We start from the raw sequence: 22,995 nt of genomic DNA, 5'->3' as shown, positions 1-22,995 counted from the left end.
CCTCGGCATCATCGACAACCATTTTAGTTTTTTTCCTCAGAAAGATGGAATAGGCAACGTCATGTCAGTGATGTTAAGGATGAACAGGAATGAATACACAAACACAACAGGGCACAGCACGGGAGCATTTGCACGGTGGTGTCTGCATGTCTGTCCGAGACAGGACATGCTTGTGTTCCCCATACACTGTCAAGAGTTTACTGATGGGAACCCACAAAGTCAACATCTGTTCTCAATGCATGGAGAAAAGCGAGGATGGGCACACACTGCTCTTGCTGCCGTTGTGATAGAGAGGACCTGACAGTGCACAGGAAAGCACTGTTTTAAAATGGAAACGTGCAAATGGTGCCTGGTCTGTCCGGGGACAAGAGGCAGTGATTGCACTTTACTACTGAAAACTGAATCAACAGCCAAGTAAGTTCGACTTAATGCTAAATAAAGGAGAAAGAGAAAAAAAATCTTCTTGAATATGTCTGTACAGGTACTGAGCCCTCAAAGCACCTGCTAGCTGAAAAGTCCACAAAATTATAACACTACTGAAAATTAGACTGAAAATTGTAAGTTTTTAGGCCTTAAAGTTTTCTGGCTAGTCCATGGTGACACCGTTCCTTTGCCACTTCTCAACAAATCTCAGCTAAACTCCTCGGGGAGAGCGGTCTCCTCCCACGAGCTGCTCCATCTTTCCAACAGTTGTTTGTCACTTTGATGCACTCGGTCTTTGCCACAGAGATGCTGCACGCCTCCTGCTCACTACTATCTACTACTGGGCTACTCTGCATCTTGATCTCAGAGCCATTCTCATAGATGGTGAGATTTTTCCCATGAGACTGGAAATGGGGACACTGGAAGACCAACACTCCCTGTGCTGCCAAGTCCCGATAAATCCTATCCCTATCCCTGCAAGAAAGCATCTTCCCAGGAGAGCCGTTCCCAGGAGGCACTGGGCAGCTTGGCTTCCTTCTCACTGCTGCTTCAAGAGGGAAATGCATGAAAGCAAACGCCCTTCCAGTAAGGTCTGTTTGTCCAGCCCCCAAGAAGCACAACCTCCTCATTACCAAACAACCAAGATGCTGATTTCCCTGTCGCTCTGTTTGGTAAAGCTGTGAATTAAAACAAGTTGCTAGGGAAAAGGAGTAATTACATGTAAATCTCAATATAAGTTAAGTATGGGTTGGGGGTTCAAATGTTTTTCTCATGGTCTGACACTCAGCCCTTGCAGCAGAAACACAAGCAGACAACCAAGCAGAAGCACTCACTGTTCTACTTCAGACTTGACGAGAAGTGTCTTCTCGAATAGTGTGAAATTCGACCAAAGACACATGAGAGCAGAATGAACTCATTACACGAATGGAAGCTGCTGTGCACCAAATTCTGCCCATCTGACTCTGCTGCAAGCAAGTATTAGCAGGAAAAAGCTGTTGAATGAGTAAAAGCATGCACATGCCAGATGGCAAACTGGAATGATTAAGAGAGTTTTCATAAGTAATGCAGTTTTAGATTGAAAAGCTTTGCTTTAATATATCCCAGTCAGCATGAAAGCCCTCCCAGGTCATGGCTGGGGAGCTCAGCTTGTGAACCTTCTTGCTTCCCATATATCCTAACAAAAAGCTGCGACACAGTGGGTCCTTATTCCTCCAGATGGGTGGGATATAAGACCACCACATTTCAAGTGATTTTCCTCCCATGTTACTGTTGTTTCTTCTTTTATACTCACACTAAAACCCCAGTGCTTGAGCCCAGCTCTCCTAAGTGCTCTGCACATTTTTTCCGAGCTCAGGTTCCTGCAGCTCACCCGCGAGTTGTGTGCAGTGTTTCCCTAGGATGCTCAGCACCGCTGCTGAGGACCACCTGCTCTTAGGAAGCCGTGAAGGCTCAGGTAATTTATAGGCCTTCCAGTTTTACATGCACACCTTCAGTTCATTAGGCATTCTTTTCAAGTTAATACTAAAACACGGAGGTTTTGTTCAAGGCTATTCTTCTGTAAAACCATCCACATCTTGCTTTTGGTTGTGACTCTGGCATATAAGTAGGACAGGTCATAAATTTGGGCTTAGTCACCAAATTCCCCAATGTTTGGAGGTACGTGAATCCCATGCTGGTGGCTCAGTGCTAATCGGTTCTTAGGAAATATGAAATATGTGTGTATTTTCAATAGAAATGGCAACTCCAGTCTCCAGTACCTGAGCAAGCCATGAACAGCAGCATCACCAGGAAATATAATAGAAAATCAAACTGGAAAACCCAACTGTACTTTTCCACTTAGGAGAAAACACTTGGTAGCTAAGCCAGATCAGCATCCAAGTTAGCTTTGCACAGTGCTGGTGAGTCTCAGACTCATCCTTTAATCCCTTTCAATTAATTTACTTTCAGCCTGACACAGTGAGCTCCAGAGGAGCCTGCCACAGAACCCACAACCAGAACTTCCCATCCCTGTGCCCCTCAAAGCAGCAGGTCACAGGCAGGAAGGGACGTGCTGCAGTCCGCCAGCTCCCTCCGCAGCTGTAGGTAATTGTTCGCCGTCCGTAGTGGATTGAAACCAGTTTTAGAGAGAGAGATACTGAAAATACATTCTTTTTGTTTTCTTTTGAAAGAAGATATTTGAGATTTTTAAAAATGCTCCTAGCATTGATGCAAGCATCCGGGGCAACTTTTTATTCACATTTCCTACTTTCCAATGGTAAAATTCTGAAAATTTCCCCATCCATCCACTGTATAAAATATTTTTTGAAGTTGAATTGTTATGAAAACACCAAAAGCTTATTTATTTGTGGACACCATATTCAAAATTTCACTGAAAATGAAGTTTGGGGAGTTTTGCTTGGATGACATTGGGTTTTTTGAGCTCATTAATATGGTTTTCAATTTTTCCACCTAAAAATGGAACTGTAAACATTTTTTTAAAACAAAATATTCAAATTAAAAAAAAAAAAAAAGAAACTCAGTTCAGGTATTCGATGAATTACTTGTATAGACATACATACTGAATGTTGCCTAATTATGGGGTTGATTGACAATCTGTTGACACTAGAGGAAAACTCCCATTAACTGTTGTAGTAGCCTGCGCTGGGACTAAATGTACGCAAATACTGTAAGTACAGCAGTAGTTTATTTCATTTGATTTTCTAATAATTTCTATCAACACACATATCCAGGGAATGAAATAGTAGTAGTAGGTGCAGCTGATAATATGAACATATGGTACTATATATGTAAATAATTAAAAGATTTAAAAGAAAATTTATTTTCCAAAGCATAAAAAATTTAGAAGCCCAGTACTTGGAGAAAGACATAGAAATTAATACTATTGCACATTTCCTGACTGGCTAGGTTGAACAAACAAATTTATATGCATTAGAATCCTACATGTAAGCAAATGAGTTCACAGAAAGCATTCTCCCCTCACACATACTAATTTTGAAGTTGTGAAGGTTTCACTCCCCGTGGACTTTACCCCAGCTTTAAATCAGTGTTAACAAAACCGGGACTGAAGCCTGGATGCTTAAGGCAGAACCTGATGGATCTCAGCACGCATGGGGGTTTCTGTCCCTTACTTCTCCTGCCTCTTAAAAACATATTCTAGTATATAGTCCTGGATGAAAAAATGTTGTATTTTATCAGAAATACAGGGGTTTAAGTGAGCAATCTTTCTTTTTAATAAACATATCTCCTTACCAGGGAAAAATTTGACTGTTCTTTGGCGGGGGGAAATATTCTCAGAAGTCTGAAAACAGCAATAAGATGCAGCACAGGAGAATGGGACCAGGAGGGGAAACCCAGAGCAGGAGAGCCCCAAGCTGTTGTCCCCACGGGGGGTCTACCTCTGTTTCTACACTGAACATTTAATCATCAGAACTTTCATATTTTTCTCGTTGTTCCAGTCTTTTGAGTGGAAATTTTTAGATTTTGATTTTTCTGGAGAAGAAACTAATTCCAACTCGTTTGACCAGAACAGCAATTTGTGAAATGCAGTTCAGCAACACGCACTCACCTGCCCTTTCCCAGCTGCCTTTCAAAATCCCTTCCCCTCCTCCCTCTTTCTCTCCCTCCATCCTCAAAGGCCTTTTCCGACCCGGCCATCCCAGGAAGCAATCCTCCCCGAACACGTGGAGGAGCGGTCGGACTCTGCACACCTGAGGGCTGGACCTCAGCAGCAGCAGCAGCACAGCGAGGGGTAGATGTAGAGAGCAGAGATGATGGAAGGGGGTCCTTCACCGTGGCCTGCATTACCTAACAGAAATTGGACTTGGCAGAGGGCTCTGCAACTCTCACTCTTGCTGGGCAATACCCCAATGCGGGAAATAAATTTATTTCCTCTGGCAGTGAGGGCTCTGTTCAGTATGACTGGAGGAGGCATAATATGGCCCTCAATTTATGAGGAGCATTTCCTTGCTGTTTTATGTCAGAATCATAGTTCAGATAGTTCAGTTTCCAAAGACAAATTTTGTTTTCCCAGTTAGAATGCGTTTTGTATACCTGCATGATAAGACATCAGAGAAAAATACTCAAGGGGTGAATAAAGGCAGGAAAAGTGCTGTGTCAATAATTTGCTGGCTGTTTCCACTTTGCTTTGACAGCAGAGTTTCTGCTTTGAGGCAGATATTCAGACAGCAGTTAATAGACAAGAAGTGGCAGGGAATTCAGCAGCAAATGGATGAACGGATCATGGGCAAGGAAAGGGCATTTCTCCACATTCAGATCTGTTTTTCATAAAAACTGCAGACATGCCTAAACCTTTCCAATATGCTACAAAGTTGTGCAGCTGTCTCCTTCCTCAACTCCTTCCAGATTCAAATGTAAATCAGATTTGATGGCCTCAGTATGTAATTTTGTGCTACAATATACCATGCTATGCACATTAAGGAAACTGGAAGCATCTTTTCGATCTATTTTCCTTTTAAAGCAGTGGCAAGATTTGCATTAGGACCGGATAAAATCCTTAAATGGGAATCTTCAAGGATTGTGAGATTTTTGCAAAGAAACTTTGCAAGAAACAAAATTATAACTCAGGTTAGCAGAGTTATCAATGAGTTTGGTGCTTGTCTCTCCATCCATCCTGGAAACTGTACCTGCCAGGGTTAGGAAGGTTTGAGTTTGACACAGGCTGAAGGGTCCAGTACTCAAGGATGCTGCTGATCTCTCACTCGCAGAGGAGGGAAAGGAGGAGGAGTTACTCACAGCTACCCAACATTTTGCGAGGAGTTGCTGCCAACTGGCACAACTCAAAAAAGTCAGGAGGAAATGAAGAATTTAAAAAAAAAAAAAAAAAAGTATGCGAGACATCAAAAATCTTTAACTAAGACCAAATAATATGAAGACCCTAAACCTCAGGTATTGGTCAATGCCTCCAAAACCCCCAGCCAGCCAAGGAACAGAAGAGCAGCAGTACTTACTGTTTGGGTCTACGTTCTCACACAGCTCTGTTTTGGCTTCGCCGTTGGGCCTGTCGCTGGGTTTGTGCGAGAGCCGTGACGACATGGTCGCTGCTGTGACCACAGCCTTGAAGCTGCGTTTCCGTTTCTGGACGTTTAGCTCAGGGTGGAAGATGATGATGTACACCTTCGGCATGTAAAGCATCCCCAGGGCCACTGAAGCACTTAAGTTCATGGATATTGTAAGCGTGGTAGTTTGTATGTAGAGCTAGGAGACATAACACATGAGACACTATTACAAATAAGATGACTGGGAAGCAGGCTGTAGTACTTCAAACACTAAGTAACCCTTTAAAAGCCTTTTTTAAGGAGTTTGCAACCAAAGATACGTGAGCTGAGATCTTTGCACTGCAAACCCCCGTGAGGTCCACCACACATCTGCTACCTGTGGTATCAACAGCCTCTTCGGAGACTCAATGCTGGAAACTTTCAGTGTCCTTAACAATTACAATTTCTGCTGTACGCTTATGGTATAGCTTCCGTTTGTTTACTTAAAGAGTGAAGATCAGATTTGGATTTCAATAATGCTGTTATACATTTAAATTTCTGTCTACTGTAAGTTAGAGAAGAGGAACTGTAATAATACAGGTTAGTAAAAAAATCTTACTTTTTTTTAAATTTGAGGAAGGTGGGATTTTTTTGTTTTTTACTATTATTCTCTACAATTCATTGAAATAACTTTGCAGAGAATACACAATGATTCGTGTGCTCGTGACACTCAGTTATGCTTATTACGAAAAAATAGTATATATGTAAGTCAGAGAACAGGTAGTGCCATGAGATGGGTATTCAAAGAAACCACAAGGATTTAAAAATGTACTCTGCAAATATACAGTGGTGGAAAAGCTTTTTTTTTCCTTTTTTTAAAATTTATTATCTTTTCGGAGGACACAATAGATAAACAATTCTTGCAACTTAAGAGGATCAGGTTAAACAGTTAAAAGCTAAAAAGTGCAGAGACAGCACAATACAGGTGTGAGGGAGCTGAAGAGGGAGCAAAGTCTCTGTGGATCCTCTTCAAAAATTAAATATACAGTAAATCCATATAGATGGGAAAATCATTACACATTGATGGTGATTTCTCCAGAACACTATTTCCTGTTCTCCTCCTATTCAGTGCTAATCATTCTGAATTTCTGATGGAAAAACTCCATGAATAAATATAATGGCAGAGTAAAATGCTGACTCTGCCCAGGTATTTCCAAATTCCCATCTTTAGAAAAATATGAATGTCTCTAGACTTGCTAGTTCTATCTACATAACAGTTGCTATCATAGTGATTAAGACCACCACTGGAAGCAATAAAATGCCTTACAGAAAATATAAAAACATGCTGTGCATGGATGTGTCACCATCCAGATGCACACATGCAAAAACTGAAGTGCTTTCTCGGTTTCTATTTACTCATTATCAGAAGGAAATGACACTGCTGTTGTCAGAAATTTTGCCAAAGTCAGGACATTGGGACATAACCCATCTCATCTTGTGAAAGGATACCCCGGGCCAAGCTACACCACTTGAGGCTGGGAGGGAGCCCAAGGGGTCACCTCATCTAAACCCCTGCCCAAGAAGAAGCCATTCACACCAGAACGCCTTCTGACAGGTCACCCTGTCTACCCACGTCCTAAACCCACCCTCTGACGGAGGTTTCACAGCCTCCTGAGCAAACTCTTGCAAAGGTCTCCGAAACATTCAGTCTGGACCTGAACAGAGCTGCTAATTGTCCTCTGCTGGTGGCACGGGGAGCAAGTGGCCACCACACCCTTCTCTCACCTTCTTCTACATATTTAAATCGTTACTGTCTTTTGGAGAACTTTTAAAGAGCAGTATGGTACCATGTTGCCCCTTGGTCTTTGACAAATAATGGGGTAATTTCTCCTAACTTCAGCCACTGGGAAGACCTCGGGTCCTTCCGTCTCTCCCTAACCCGGACACTGCTGTCAATCCGCTGCTTCACCAAGATGCGATGCTCCAAACCGAGTGTGGAGCTGGAGGATTATTTTCAGAACTTATCTTACAGCACTGCTGTGAAACATGATGTTTATTTTTTGCAGTCAGGTAGTGTAGTTGCCTGCTGCTCTTCACTGCAGGGTTACTAACCAGGTGGGTGCTCCTCACCTTATACCTTGCAGCTTAATGTTGTTACACTACAAATATATATATTCTATACCTTTATTTCTATATACATAGATACTATGTCTATTTATCTTATAAGAACATTTAAAAGAGAAGACAGTTTGCAAGGCATTTGTTTCCTTGGAGCTGATCCTCCTTTCAGTTATGTTCACATAAATCAGCTGTAACTCAATCGGGGTCAAGTGCCTTGCATTGATATAAATAACACAGACTTAAATATTTATTAAATAAATTGAATAGCTCTTTGAAAATTGGAAATTACATATATAAAATATAACATTTAAGGGCCGCAGGATAAACAGGAAGATACCCTTCAAAGTGTTTGTAACTTACTACCAGCTTTTATCCTTGCTAAGTAAGATAATTATTATCTCTATTTTATAAAGAGCTCTTGCAATTGCTACAGGAGCTGCAGATACCAACACCTCGAAAGGCTGGGAAGATGCTGTGGACTGCATACTTGACAAATTACATTACATCTAGGGACTGTCTGGTTCCCAGCTCTGTATTCAGACCACACATCTCTCTGCTGATACTCGGGAAGAAACCTTCCTTAAATGAAGTCTGCAGTCCTTCTGGTTTAGCCTGGAAAGGATGCAGCTCTGTAACACGTGTTTAATAAGAATTACCTCTGTTTCTATATACAAGATATGTAACTAAACCTGACAGGCACTGAATACCTACTAAGCAGAATTACTGAATGAGATCTACATTGCTACAAGGTTAGAAAAGATCCGTGTCAGGGAAGAGCTCTGTCAGAACTACACAAGATGTATCGGTACTTCAAAGTGGTGTTTTGATCAGCAGTTATCTCAAACGACTTGAACTCGCAGAAAGTCTGTTCAAGTAGCCATATGGTGAAAAAGGCACAGTAATATTTTGAAACTAACTCTTGATTCACTTTCCTAGAGAACATAAAAACCTTTATACAGAAAGCAGGAATTTGGACCACAAGGGGGAAAAGTGGAAAAAAAAGCTAATGGCACAACATTGCCAGCATGACATGCATCATTATTTGTTTATGTTCCACAGACAGAAATAGTGTATTTATGTTTGATTACAGATTTTGTCCACCCAAATCCCACTTCTTCTTCGGCATGGAAAACAACAGCTCCCCCCCATAGGAATTTTGATGAACTTGTCAGTTAAACAAAATAACTTTGTATCACCACGCTCATAGACATATGTCATAGACACACTGTGTGTGACAGCAACTAAAAATCCTAGAAAAGCAGAAGGAAAGATGCATTTTGAGTAAGAGCTACTTTTAAAAGTGCTATGTAGCAAGATGTTTTCAAATGGGTCCTCAGCACAAGTATTTGTTACCTACGCGTGGCATTTTCTGAATTTTGGAACAGCTCATGAGTGGGATATGCGATACTAACATTTCTTATCAGAAAGAGAAGCTAAGAACAAGTGAAGACGGTGCACACCAAGAGAAGAGGATCCCGTTTGCACAGCTCCTTTGGGACAGGACACTCAACCCGCACTGAGGCCACCTCCTCTTGCGCGGGAGCTGGGTACCTACATTTGATGAGCTTGTGGTTTTGCAGGTACGATCAGCCACCGGCAAAACCCTACCACCGGAGTCATTCGCTGTCCTCTGAGCCATCGCTCTCGACACGGGTGTTTCGGGCGGGTGGGCACAGGTTTCCTGAGACATTGCGGGAGATTGCTCCCGAGTGCTCGAGCACCTCTACAGCCACGCGCTACGGCCAGCGGCTTCCCTACGTGGTTTTCCATGGGCTACACCGGTGAGGATCTGGTCTTACGTGGAGGTGACTTACCGTGGGGATGGTTTGACCCAACATTTTCCCCTTAATCCTGGGCCGCTGTGATTGCAAAATGGCAGAGTGCCATTAACACTTTCATCTAGGTGCACACAGGTATTAATTTTTACTTCCTTCTGCTATTAAGGGGTGGAAGGTTAAACAATTATTTAGTCAACGGGGTCTTTTGCAGCACCACGCCAGCAAAGTTTCCTACCTTGCAAATGTCGATGGGAGATAAAAGGAAAGGGAGAAAAGAACTTTTGTAGAACAAGGCAAGATGAGTGACACACAATGCTTCTCATGACAAATGGGAGCTTTATAAAGATAAGGGAAACTAATAGATATGCTTATTATGCAGAGCCTTAGTTTTATGTATTTTATCTCTGCTTTGTGGCTTTACCAGTCAAACATAAAAATGCAGTTTACGTGAAACTATTTCATTTCTTATTTCACTTCTGATAAACTCTCTGAAAGCATTTTAGATGAATGCAGGTGGGTGACTTAAAATACAAAGGATAAGATTTAACCGACAATGGGAGTCATGCATGCTTTTTTTATTGCTGGCTGGTGAACCTGGTAGTTTCCAAACCTGATATCAAATTAAGAAATTAAGACGCAGATTTAGTGAGAGATGCTCGAACTTGACATGAATGAGAACTGGGATTGAGCAAAGTATTGCCAGTGGAAATCAAAGCTTTCTAAAACGAATGACGTGTTGGTCTCTGCAAGCCCACTCCCATGGAGGGTTTGAAGCCACACTTGCTACAACATAAGGACAAAGTCATTCTGGAGGGTCACCCTCAGTCACATCTCTCTCCTCTCTCTCAAGCATACTCTGAATTTTGACAATTTTTAACTCAAACTTAACACACTGCAGTTACAAAAGCATCAGACTTTGAAGCAGTGCATTGGAGAAAACTCAATCCTGAAGATATCAGTCACATGCAAAGGCACCTAGATTTTATCATTTATTTTACATAAATGATTTCCATTTGAATTTTAGATTTCTATGTTTTCCAGATTCTTGCTTTATTCATGCAAATGACAAAAATTACCTTCAAAACCTTGAGAGAAAATTAGACTGGTCTTGAATACACACATCTAATAACCAGCAATTTTTATAGAACAAATTATATCAATGGACGATTTTGCATGAGCTAGGATTACTCTCAGAAGTAAAGAACTGCAGGATCAGACCTTTTGTTCTTTGCTAACCCAGGGGACTGATTTCCAACTGCTGGGCCATAATAACTGAACTTATAGCTGCAGATCTTAGCAAAGTCTCTTTAGGAGTCAGAAATAATTTTTGTAGGCTAATGCTTTGCATTCACAGACTAATCAGGAACAACTCTCCTTTTATCTAATTCAGCTTTCTAATTATGCAGTGAATTGTGTTATTTTGTAATATGGAAACAAAGTGGTAACTTGAGATATTTTTGGACTTGTGTTATCACAAACCAATTTGTCTCACTTTTATATGGGAATTAAAACAAGTGTTCTTACATATGAAGTAGACAGTTAATAAATCTCCCAGAATACTCTTCCAGGTCATCTGAAGATTTAATCTCATTCCCTACATTATGTTGTGCAAATATAAGAATGAGAAACATTTTTTAATAAAAATTAAAATTTGCTTCCACTGCATTATATGTTTGCAAAGATATGGAAAGTAAAAAGACTTGAATATAAATGTGTTCTCAGACATTTTAGTGTCTAATGCCCCTACCCACCAAAGTTACCACATCATTTTAAAGGTAAATAAAAAAAGGAAAATACCTGTTTTCCACTGAAACCTGTGCTTCTTGTACTTTGACTTTAAATCGGCTTTGCTTCGGAAGGACAGCACTGCCCGTCTACCTCCAACAAAGGTGTTGGCCTTTTGTTACCCAAACCGCTGCAAGGGGCTACATCGCATTTCTCATAGAGCAACACCAGCTGTTATTATGGTGGCCTACAGCCAGGACCCAGGGCAGACGTCACCGTACAAAAATCTCCAGTCGCAAAGCACCCCTAAAACTACACTAATTCAAGAGAGACTGAAGAATCAGCAGCTGCTTGCATCCTTTTGGGGACCCTCTCTGCCCCGCCGACCGCGGCTCTGCGTGGCAGGGCGGACAGGCTGCGGCCACAGCCCTGCATGGGCTATGTGGGGGGTGAAGGTCCTCCAGTGCGACCCCCTCTTTTTGGCAGCACCATACCCTCAACTGAAAAACAAAAACCAGCTGTAAAAGTAAACGCCGTTCTCATTTCCTTAGACAGCTTGATTTATGGAAGTTTCAGGCAACAGCGACTTTACCCAGGCAACCATGTCTTTCCACAAGGATTGTACACTTCTGTTGTCTGAGAAATATAAAATATTAAATGTGAAGCAGTCCTGTCAGCTCTCTTTCCTGACCTGGCTCAGTAATCCTCTTTTCATGCCCCACTGAGGCTTTCCAGCAGCCCATGCACATCCCAGGTTCCCGCCACCGGCTCCCGCAGATACAGACATACACTCGCTTTCTTCACTTGGATGGTACCAGTTCAACTGCAGATAATACCACACCGCCCTGAAGCTTATCTCCTGACGACTTCCAGGACCCCTGCCTCCATCCCCATCCTTTTAAGCATCATAATCTGCTCAAGCTGTCATTTAGCAGTGACCTTTGGAGAATAGAACAGTTCGAGAAAACCCAAAACTCTTTTCCTAGATTAGAAGGTTTTAGGGTTTTAGTAGCGCTTAGAGAAAGCGGTCTCCCTTTCTTTTAAGCTAACATTATTTTGGAAAAAAAACCCCAAACACCAGAACCACCCCCCTGCCCCCCTGTGGACATGAGGCTCCAGCATTCTGCACAAAAGGGGCAAGCATCTGGCAAACAATCCAAAAGACAGAGATTTCCAGTGGCAGGAGGTCACTTAATAGATGAGAGACAGTGACTATAGCACTCATCCGCTGTTCTAACCTACTGCTCCTAATGGTATTAATATAATCCACACTGCATCAGTAGTTCATCATACTTTTATAGCATTTGAATATTTTATAGGCAAAAAATACATGTGCATGCCAACACACTCACTCTATACTTACGACAAACTCTAAAGGCTGCAATGTCAAGCAGTTAGGTGCCGTGATGTTAAACCAGGGTTCCCTGTGCCGCTTTAATTTGGTCTCCTGGTACACAGGTGCTACAATACAGCCATCAACTAGATGATCACATGTGCTTTTTCCTCAGGACCCTCTTCATTCATGGATGATTATTTAATACGCTCTTTTCTCCTCACTTTTCAACCTGTTAATTCCATTGCCAATAAGTATGCCCTTTGATCTTTGTTGTGAAGATACAATGCCTACTTTCTTTGTAAGATTTTTACAGATTTTTGCCTATCATCTGTGCTGTTGCACTGTTCGGTGTGTACTTTTCACAGCGCGTGGAAAACAACCGTGCTCCTCTGCAGAGGTGAGCATCAGCGGTGCTTCAGAAACACAACTCAACAGCAACGTGAGACAGGCAACGGCACGTAAATTGTGATGCTCACCAAGTTTTACAGATGACAACGGATGCTACCCAAGGGACGTTTGATAAACAAATCATAGTAGTTATGCTGATTGCAGTTATTACTCTACAAAATAGCAAGGCACGCAAATAGCCTTTGTGAAAAGTCTATGGGAATGTCACAGAATCAGTCATACCATTTAATTATAAATTCTGTGCTTAGTAATTATATGAAAGGTGACACTGAAGGAAATGATGGGATTTTAGTTTCAGAAAATTTCCCTTTAACGGTTGGTTGTTTTGCAGGCTGACAGCCCCAGGGTGGCTTATCAAACACACAATGCTCACGAACATCCCTACCAGAGCTGCTCCCGGTGCAGAGGCCAGGCTCAGCGGACGGGCTGCGCGTCCCCGGCACACAGGGCTACGCACGGCATGTGGGACACGTCGGCTTTGGGGCACGCATGCAGCCCCACGACATATTCTTTTTTCTTTTTCCCAGGCTGATTTTCAAGCTAAACCCCATGTTTGTTCTACAGCTCAACACGGAGCTTTGTGTGCCCGACAGGAATCATTTTACCAGCTGGCTGCGGCTAGACCTGAGGTTGGATGGCTTTCATCAGTGAAAATAGTTGGTCTATTAAGTTAGCGTCCTTTGGAAATTCTCACAATATTACATCTGGTAGATCAGAAAAAAATGCAGGTTAACTTTGTGGGTATATTTCAGCGTAATGGAAAAACAAGAATAGTTCCACAGGAACAGCAAGCACCCACAGAGTAACATCACAGTTCCCTCCGAGATGTGAAAGTAAAGAAGATTAAAGTTTGGAAAGTAGCTCCCCAAATTACTTTTCTTTTATACCCAGTAATAACAACCACATCTCACTCTTTCGAGAGGTCATCAGCTATCTGCTGGCCCTCGCTAAGCAAGAGCTCATATCAGCACAGCGCTGAAATCCAGTCATGGGAGCAAAAATATTTATCTTGTGGTGGCAGCTCTGCAGTAATGAGAGTGGCCGCAGAACCTGAACCCCTGGCCGGGCACCCTACCACCGGCACAGCACACCAGAAGCGGAACAGTGGGGAATTCGGTAAGGCCAGAAGAAAACCTTCTCACACAGGTGGGGAGAAACATTTTGCCTTTTAAATTAATTTTTTTGTCAGGGCAGTTTAAGACAACTCTTTCTTCCAACAGGTTCATATGCCTTTGAAGGCTTTTTTTCGTTGCTAACAATAAAATGACTAAATATCACAGACTGTTCTGTGCTTTTTTTAGATGCAATCTCTGCGTTTATCCTTACAAACCAGAAATTTAGAGTTCCAAATAAACTACAGAAGTAACAACTAATAGACCATCGCAAAACCATTGTCTGCCTGGATGAGTTTCTTAACCAGAAACAATTATTATTCCTAAGAGAACAAGGGGGGAGCTGAGAAAAGATTCCGATCTGAAGAATCGCCACCGTTGAAGCAGAAAACAAAACAGTATTAATCTCTTCAGGAAACTTGCCAAGCCTCGCATGTTATATACACTGCAACATGGACTCATCAGCTAAGTTTCCACAATTTCATCTCCAAAGGTGACCAAAAGCCAAGCAGCCATTAGTAGGAAGTATTGCATTTAATGACAATATTCAGTTGTCCTCTACACAGGGGACTCAGTCAAAGAATTACTTCTGTAAACGTTGGCTTCGAGGACTATAAATAACCATTCACTATTGCCCAGTTCTGCTCTAGTTCTGGGAGGGATTAAAATTCAGTGTCTGTCTGCTGCCATGGGAGCAGTAAATGCAACACCTGGTGTGGAGTTTGGGCTGGGCAATGGTAGCCCACTGAAGGCATCACTGGCCAGCTCTCCCTGGGGGTACAAGGGCCGACAGGAATGCGAGCGTGCGCGCACCCTCGCTGCTGGGAGCTTTACACTGAGACGGCCTCAGACACCCTTTCAACCTGTGGCAAACGTGCACCTCCATGGACCGCAATGATGCGATGCAACCTCCTTTACCGATACGGTCTTCTCTCTGACACGCACCAGCTTCAAAAAATACCTGCAGAGAGGCAAAGAAGATCTTTCTACTTTACCCGGAGAGACCTTAGAAACTACCGCAATGGAGCAGGACCCCCTGAAAGGCAGCAGTCCCTGCATGGCACGTGGCTTCAACAGCTCACACGGGGACTTTCACGGGCACTTTCCTGAAGCATCCACGTAGCCATGATGCCCATGACGGCAATTGGTTGAAGTTGCAATGTCAGTATTCATACCAATAAAATGAGAATGCCTCACATAGACGCATCTAAAAGACTGACTTGCTGAGGGCAAAATCAAAGTCAAATCAAGGAGCTGGATGCTCCTGGAGACGTCACCATCATCGCCCCAAGCCCACCTCACCTCAGGACCCATACCAAGTTCCCACAAACAGCATTTCTAAACAGAAGTGCAAACCCTTCATGGTTACCTTAATTATTCAGCTGTGAAAGGTCCGTGTTCGTGCCCAGCACTCTGCAAGCCTGTGCCCCCCCAGGGCCCTCGGCCCCGTGCTCCCCACTGCCTCCCCTCAGCCCACCTCCACCCCCGTCCCCTCTCCAGCACGTGTCGTTGCGGGCGAGGGATGACTCTCGCCCCAGCTCGCAGCGACGAGGACGGCCACGTCTTGTGTGCGCACGAGAAGCATCACCATCGCTCGCAGGACGGCACACGCGCTGCGAACAGCAAAGGCGACCTGCAGAGCAACCACGGCTGCTTCAGGCACAGGGCTTCTCCCCTGCCCTAAGAAACCGCTGATGCTAAAGCAAGCTTTGATGTCAGATCTGATATTTCTGGCCACCTGACGACAGCTTGTGATGTTCCGAAAAGTTGCTTTAAGTCACATCATGAAGTACAGAGGTCTGGGAGAAGAACGTGCCCAGAGCCGTGAAATTCGTCTTGTCGCAAACATGCCAGATGGGATCTCGTTCCCTCCTTACGATACGGTAAAACATGACAGACACCAATGCACAGGTATCATGCTGGGAGAAAGAGCGAGAGTGTGATAATGTTGATAAACCCTTAGACGTGCTTACGAACGCCATCACGTTCACTGCCCCCGGTGGTTACCAGCTCGGCAATGACCACATTATACACCAGAGTTATGCAGGTAATGGGTGTGATGAATTATGTTTCAATATGTTTCTAGCAGCAGGAGGCTTAGCATACCAAAGGGAAAATTGGGGTCATATTCTGAAAGATTACCACCTGCAGAGGCCAAATGCAAAGGCAGACAGTACAGCAGTAAACAGGTCTACAAGGACTAATTTCCAATTCCCTCTGCCTGCACTATAAAACTGTTCCTTCTAGTGTCACACTGCCAAAGCCAACTTAAATTTTCATGTCCTAAGAGCATCCGACACATCTAGTTTTTCATCTTGCATTTCACTGGCAAACATGCAGAGTAAAGATGAAGTAAATGTACATATTTTAAATATATTTTCGCTATTCGAGCTCAATATTTTATACAGCTTGTTCCCTTATAATAAGAACTTCCTTATGCAAGAAATTTGCATACATCAGAAAAAATAAATATTTATGGATTATATCCTTAACTTGTATGATAATTCAAAATACCAAATGTTAAAGCGCTTGCTCTGAGGGTTATGATGCAGATACAGAAGGAGGAGGAATTTTGTCTCTCCAGCCTGAGAGAAACTCTAGCAGCTTATCTAGAAGGAAATTAAATTATTCAGATAATTGGACAGAGCAGCAATGGAAAAGCATGTTGCTGCTTTCAAAGGGCATCAAATGGCTGAAAGAGAAATTGAAGCAGTATCAAAGACAATCCCACAAGTCAAATGGTTTATACAGACTATATTCGGCAGAGATTCCACATCCCCTGGAAAAAAGAGCTGTCTTTTCTTTCTGTATCAGTTACAGAGACAATAAAGATGCCCATGAACTACTTAGAATCATTTGGGATTTGCTCAGCGAAGAAATGAACAGTGATGGTCCTGGCTTAAGTCAACAAAGGATTAAAGTTTTTTCGAACTGGTGACTCCCTGGAACTGACTTTACGAGGATTTCTGAATTTTGTTGTCTCTTTGAAGTAGAAATTTGGCACAGAAGGACGTGCCAGCAAAACAATTTTCTTGCAAGGACAGTAGTGTTTGAAGCGAGGTCCATGCCTCTCCACCACTGAAATAAGATGAAGTTCTGTCTCCTTTTGGGTTCATCTGCTCTGGTTTTTTGCTTCTGGACATGCAGTACTGCTCTGCAATGCTGCTGTCCCTGGCATGGTGATGAGAAACGTGTGTCCTACTGCAGATCCGGGGGTGGTGGGTGGGCAGCCAGGGACAGTGGCAAGGCTGCGAACTACGTCCAGGTTACAGCGAGGACGAGCCCTCCTGGTCCTGTACTTGTTAACGCAGGTAATGGCGATGGAGAGCCGGGAAACAGCTGCACGTACCTCTCCTTACAGTTTTCTTCTATGCCAATTCCACGTCCGTGAGCTGATGGACATAAGAATTGGAAAGGGATGAAGTTTTCCCACAGGGATCTCAGCTGTGTGCTGTTAACCAGCGCAGAGGTCTGTCCACAATAGGAGTGTCCTGAGACCCAGCAAATCATTTTGCTTGGGTCACTAAGGGGTCTTCAGGTGCTAAGAAATTTCAGTCACAGCTGAGTTTGGCTGTATTTCAAGCACAGACAGAATTGAATAGCTCAAGAAATCCCATTATCAATCCTCAGAACTGTCTAATATCTCTTGCTTGACATTCGTGTTTGTTATAATAGCTATAAAATAAGTTACACATCACTAAAAGAGACAAACACAAAGTGCAACAGAAGTAATGTACATCCCCAACTTCTATTATTAAAATAATGGCTTTTCCCTCTCTCACTGGCTGAGCACTTAGCTTTTTTGAGCTAGAAATAATTCTTCATCTGTCACTTTTTCCAAAAAAAAAAAAAAAAAAAAGAGAAAGCCTTCATTTCATTCTTCACCTTCACCGCTGCACTGCTAAATTGACTGACATACAATCTTGGCATTTTAGGGTATTCAGTGCCAGACTTCAGCTGCTGTTATAAATCATATTTCTCCACACTTATTGCATTTTATTCATTTTATACATGACCAGAGATTAGAGTTCAAATGAAATAGATTTTGCTATCCTTCTTATACTCCAAACATCACTAGTCTAGAAATCTTTAATTTTACTCACTTCAACCACTGAATAATTCAATGTAAAAGGAGAAGAAAAAACCCTGCAATGCTCGGTTTGAGATTCTGAGCAAATAAAGCGTGGATCGTCTGACTGCCACGGCTGTGTCTCTGTAGCCTGGTGTGCATGCACGCACTGCCCAGCGCTGGGTACCACCTCGGCAGCAGGGATCTCTCCGGCCGCATATGGCACCGGAGCCATGGGACGAGCAGCCACCTCGGGAGGGCTCCCGGGAAGGGGATGCCAACAGCTGGGCACGCTCAAACCCTCACCCTGAATTTCAGGATTTGAGAAGGTCTGATCACGAACCGACTCTGTTCAGGCAATACAGTATCTGCAATTACCAAAATCCCTATCTTCTAGCCTCAGTTTTCAAGAGAAAATTTATGGAAGTGTTAAAATGCACTCCATTGGGGAAATGCCGGCCATCCAGTGGGACGCCAGCACAGCAGAAATGGCCATTGCGAGGCCCTGAACTTCCCAGAAGTATCTTGGGGATCAAATATTGCTCATAACGGTAGAGACCAGACAGCCTTACCACACTTACACTTTTTCCTTACCAAATAGCTGCTGAGTGAACATGAGGCAAAGCTATTGCACAATTAATGTATTCTTGAATAGAAAATAAACTCAGGCCAAACGATTTCAAGACCATTCCATTTACGTTAGATGGATGAATAAGCAAGAGTGAATATTCAGTGAAAGGTATTGATTATAAAAAGATGAAAAAACTGCAAGCTAATGTGTGTATAAGTAAACATATAGACGGGCAAGTAGATGGGGAACTGAAAATATTATGGCCCTCATAAATAGTTATGCATAATAAAACAATTTTAAAGAAACTCACTCAGAGAAGCTGCCTAGCTTTCTAGGATTTTACTTTGCAGTCATTCAGGATAGATGGTGTTAATAAATAGTTCAAGAAAAAGAAAAAATTTCTTTTTTAAAAAAACAACTTTAGATGCTTAATCTCACACCAATAGCATGTTAAGGTAAACCTCTCTGATCACCAGTCTAAGACATTAAATGTTCTTAGAAGAGGTCTCTGTCAGACCAAAAGAGGTCCTGGCATTTATTACTCGCAACAGGAAAACCTGAAGTGATGTTTAGGTTTATCTGTCTTCCCACACTGGAGATGCCTTTCCGTGGAGCAAAACACCCAAAGTTTGGAGAAAATGAAGAGAAAGCATGTAAGCACGGCCGCAGTGGAGACCATCCTACGCTGCCAGTGAAGATGTGTCCAACGCTCATCACTGCAGCTCAAACACTTACGCATGCAGAGAAAACCTCTTCAGAAAATTGTACCACAAACTGGTGCTTGCATATCACATGACGTACTAAGTGCAGAGACTTTCGACAGACAGAAATACAGATGTACGAAGCGTCAGTTGTCTGAGGCTACATGACGTCCTGCTGAAAGAGTGCATCAGACTGAGATGTGAAGCCCAGAGCGTCATTTTGTAATAATGACATGGCCCACGAGCTACAGCTTTCATGTATGGCTGGATTCACAGGGGAACACAAAATGACTGAAATGAGAAATTACCTGAAATAACCACTGAAGCATGCTAATAACACATGCTAATTTCTGAAATTCTAAAAATTTAAGCTGCAGAATAATAATTACAAGTAAGTCTCATTTTCACTTCTTGTTAAATGTTATCTTTCTCTGGTGAAGCAAAAATGTTTATGTCCTTACAACACTGGCTTGGGCTAAGATTACATAGATGCCACACTAATACAGCAATGCTAAAATAGGCATATATAAATAAAATATGCTTATTTTAGCATTGCTGTAATAGTATGGTCCTTAGGAGCAACATAGAAACTGTTGGTTTATGTGTGATCAGAATAGAGATGCAAGGTGCTGGAGGTCTCTCCTACCTGCAGTCAGAGAAGACAGCAATCAGAGCATCAACACGCCTGATTTCTCCCCTACAGTGAACAAGCTAGCTAACTTGATTTGCCTTCATAGAAGATCTTCTTGCACCGTTTCTTTCTCTATGCGGAAAGTACAAATAAATGTGGAAAAGTAACTGAATGACCTTTCTATTTATCTAGAAGCAGATCTTCTTGGTTGGGAGTAAACTTTCTGTCAGCACTGAAGTAAAACTTCTACTGACCTTCTCTTCAGCCAATTTAAATACACAACTTACAGCATCCAAAAAGCGATTAGCGGTCTTGTATTTTGGGGCCTACAGCTTAACCTATGCTCCCCACAGGCCATCTGACTCCCAGACACAGCCTTTGGGCTTTCAGAAAGTCACAGCCCTTCAGAGGTGCCGCACGTTGGGCACACAGAAGGACTAAAAAGCTCCAGGCACACCACAGTGTGCACCTTCCCACGGACCTTGTGTGCTTAGGACGAAATCAGACCTGCCAAGGTAAACATTCTGACCTCATTGCGATAACTTATCAGGCTACACATGCCAGAAGGATGAAACAGTTCTCTTCCATCCTTTGCATGGAGCTACATGGAGCCTTTTGGAAGCTGCATGAGAAAGACAAGGTACAAAGCATCTCAAAACATGAAGAATCATCCTCTAAGGAAAAGCAAGATGGAAACCCAGAGACAGCAGGAGCTTCTAAAACTCCCTTTAGTTCACAGGTTGGCTCTTTACACTTCGTATACTTTTATCAGTGTGGGCAAATGGGATAACATGGTATGTATTAATGCAGGTAGGCTCCTTTGTCAAGCTGCAGGTCACAACTGACGACGGGCTTGACAGTCAACAGCAGCTCATGTATCTGCACAAGGTTGTCATGGCAATGAAACATCTGCGAATGCAGCTGATATGAACTGCTGCTTTGCCTTGACAGCACTGAAAAATATTGCCAAAATTATTCATAGCCTGGAAATAAGAGAGGTGCAAATGCCCTAATGGTTTTCTCCCCACTATATGCTGTTAACCATTTTGGGTTTTGCAATTTTCTTTATTTTTTTGCACAGTAAATCAGTCAGCCTTACATTATGACAGCAAGCAGCCCTTTCACGTAACATATTCGGGTCTTGCAAAATTGAATTTATAATCCAAACTAAATATAAGCATTTTTATAGTTTTATAATCACACACAGTAGCCTAGTAAGCTAATACTGCGGGAAAAAAAAGCGAAAGAAAAAAGTCAAGCACCAAACCACCCTTACAAAAGGGGCCAATCTCTGGCCACACTCCATGAGGGTGTTTCTCCAGGTTTGACTGGGGGTTTGGATGGGGCTGGAAAGGACAAAGTGCATGCACGGTGCCCGTGCTGATCCTACTCTGTGGAGGCTAGGTTTTCCTGAGCTATCAATTCAGAGTCTTAAGAAGGAAAAAAAAAGAAGGTATTTCAGCCCATGCTATGTTCCTAATGAAAAGCAGGGCTCCATGCAGAAGATTCATTTTACAGAGCGAGTGTCAAAATTTTTTTCTGTCCTTTCACCTTCAATTTTGTCTCCCCTGATCCAGCCATATGAATGTTTTATTTATATCCAGTCACTTTCACCCAGTTGGAAGGCATCCTCTGAAATAAAATTGCTCTTTTTCTGAGACAGTCCAGTTAATGGATTCCCTTCTCATCCAGTCTCTTCAGCAACAGAACCTCCTTGATCTACTGACACACCAGGCTTACAAAAAAACCCAGCCCAAACCATCCCCCCTCCAAACAAAAATCCTCTGCCCCACCCAGAAGAACAAGACTTATTCTCCTACACAGCTGGATGTCATATCTTCAGTAATTATATAATTCTGAACATACATGCTGGTGATACTCTCTTTTGATTTGTCAAAGAGATTTCTGTGAGGTTGCACCCAAATAAGACTGAAGTAACACGCTGCCATGCTACACAACCGCTGGATAGTTATTTCACCTGCATCACCAGGTCTGCGAACATTGTCTGGAGAATTTATTTGATTTCCTCATAATTATACTGGCTCCAGGGTATTCATTTCTGGGAGCATCTATTTCATGTACACACTCGTTCTGTCCCTACCTGACCTTTTATCTCAGAGCTCACTCCACCTGGCCTCCATCTAACCCTTCCACACGGCTTGTTGAAGCAACCACGTATTCCTCTACACAAGAGCAACTGGTGTGCAAAACCTCAAACCAATCCCAGAAAAAAATACCTTGCCCCTCTAGCACATCTAAGAACTGAACTACGGCAACAGCCCTGCCTGTTCCCATGCTAATTACGGTCATCTCGTTTCCTCCATCACTGTGGCCCTGCTATAAACCCCAGAAAAGTCAATGGGAATCTTGCAATGTCAGTGAGGTTTGACTCAGAATACTGAGAATATATTCCATATATTTGCATACAAAGTAAGATGTAATTCTGCTTGGAGACCTTCAGGGGAATTCAAAGTGCAAGCCGGTGTCAGCGGAGGAGAGGGGAAGAAAAAGGCTAATCCTACACATATTACTTCTCTTTAAAGACCTTTAGAGTAGAACACTGGTTATTAAAAAGCACTGACATATATATGAAGCAAGCCAGCTTTTCACTGACTTTTTAAATTATAATGTAATTATTATTTAAAACAGAGCATTTACATATTGCTTTTGCTACTTAGAAACAAACTTCGTTATGGCTGGAAGTGTCCTTTCTGTTTAACAACGCTATCACAGTGCTGCATAGAGAGTGCATGTGACCATGCAGTTTGAATGTGTTTTGGGATCTGAAGGTTGCATTCAAGTACAAAGATCAGTCTGCAATTCCAGCCCATCAGTTACTTTAACTGGGTTCTGATTTATTTATTGGCATGATAATGATTATTTTCTAAAGTGTAAAAGTGAACAGAGAGTGTGTTAGAGCTGCTTAAAAGAATGGTTGGATTCACATGAGGATAAGGCAGCAAAACCTTCATTCCTGACCAGCCATCATTAGGAATATAAATCCTGGCAAAATAAAGAAAAATAATTCCTTATATTAAAAAAAAAAAAAAGCTAAATTTTTTCCTTTTCTGTGAGTTACCTGAGTATACCTCACTATTTTGATGGAGCCTAATTTCTCAAAAGCAT

At 42.5% G+C, this 22,995-nt stretch overlaps 1 protein-coding gene across 4 annotated transcripts in view; it reads right to left on the bottom strand.

Annotated features, from left to right (window-relative positions):
• Positions 1–22,995, bottom strand: part of GRM7 (glutamate metabotropic receptor 7) — a 317,615-nt gene that overhangs the window by 28,421 nt on the left and 266,199 nt on the right. For 2 of the 4 annotated variants that reach the window (XM_052778041.1, XM_052778042.1), the window contains exon 9: positions 5,391–5,637. The exons of 1 other annotated variant lie outside the window; for it this stretch is intronic. In XM_052778041.1, the coding sequence (XP_052634001.1) occupies positions 5,391–5,637 (247 nt within the window). Of the gene's footprint in view, positions 1–4,370; positions 4,474–5,390; positions 5,638–22,995 lie in introns of those variants that run through there. One more of the 4 variants, XM_052778043.1, reaches the window with a different exon arrangement.

This window comes from Harpia harpyja, chromosome Z (assembly GCF_026419915.1).
Source record: "Harpia harpyja isolate bHarHar1 chromosome Z, bHarHar1 primary haplotype, whole genome shotgun sequence".
Lineage (NCBI taxonomy): Eukaryota > Metazoa > Chordata > Aves > Accipitriformes > Accipitridae > Harpia > Harpia harpyja.
This window is presented reverse-complemented; position numbering and strand designations above follow the sequence as displayed.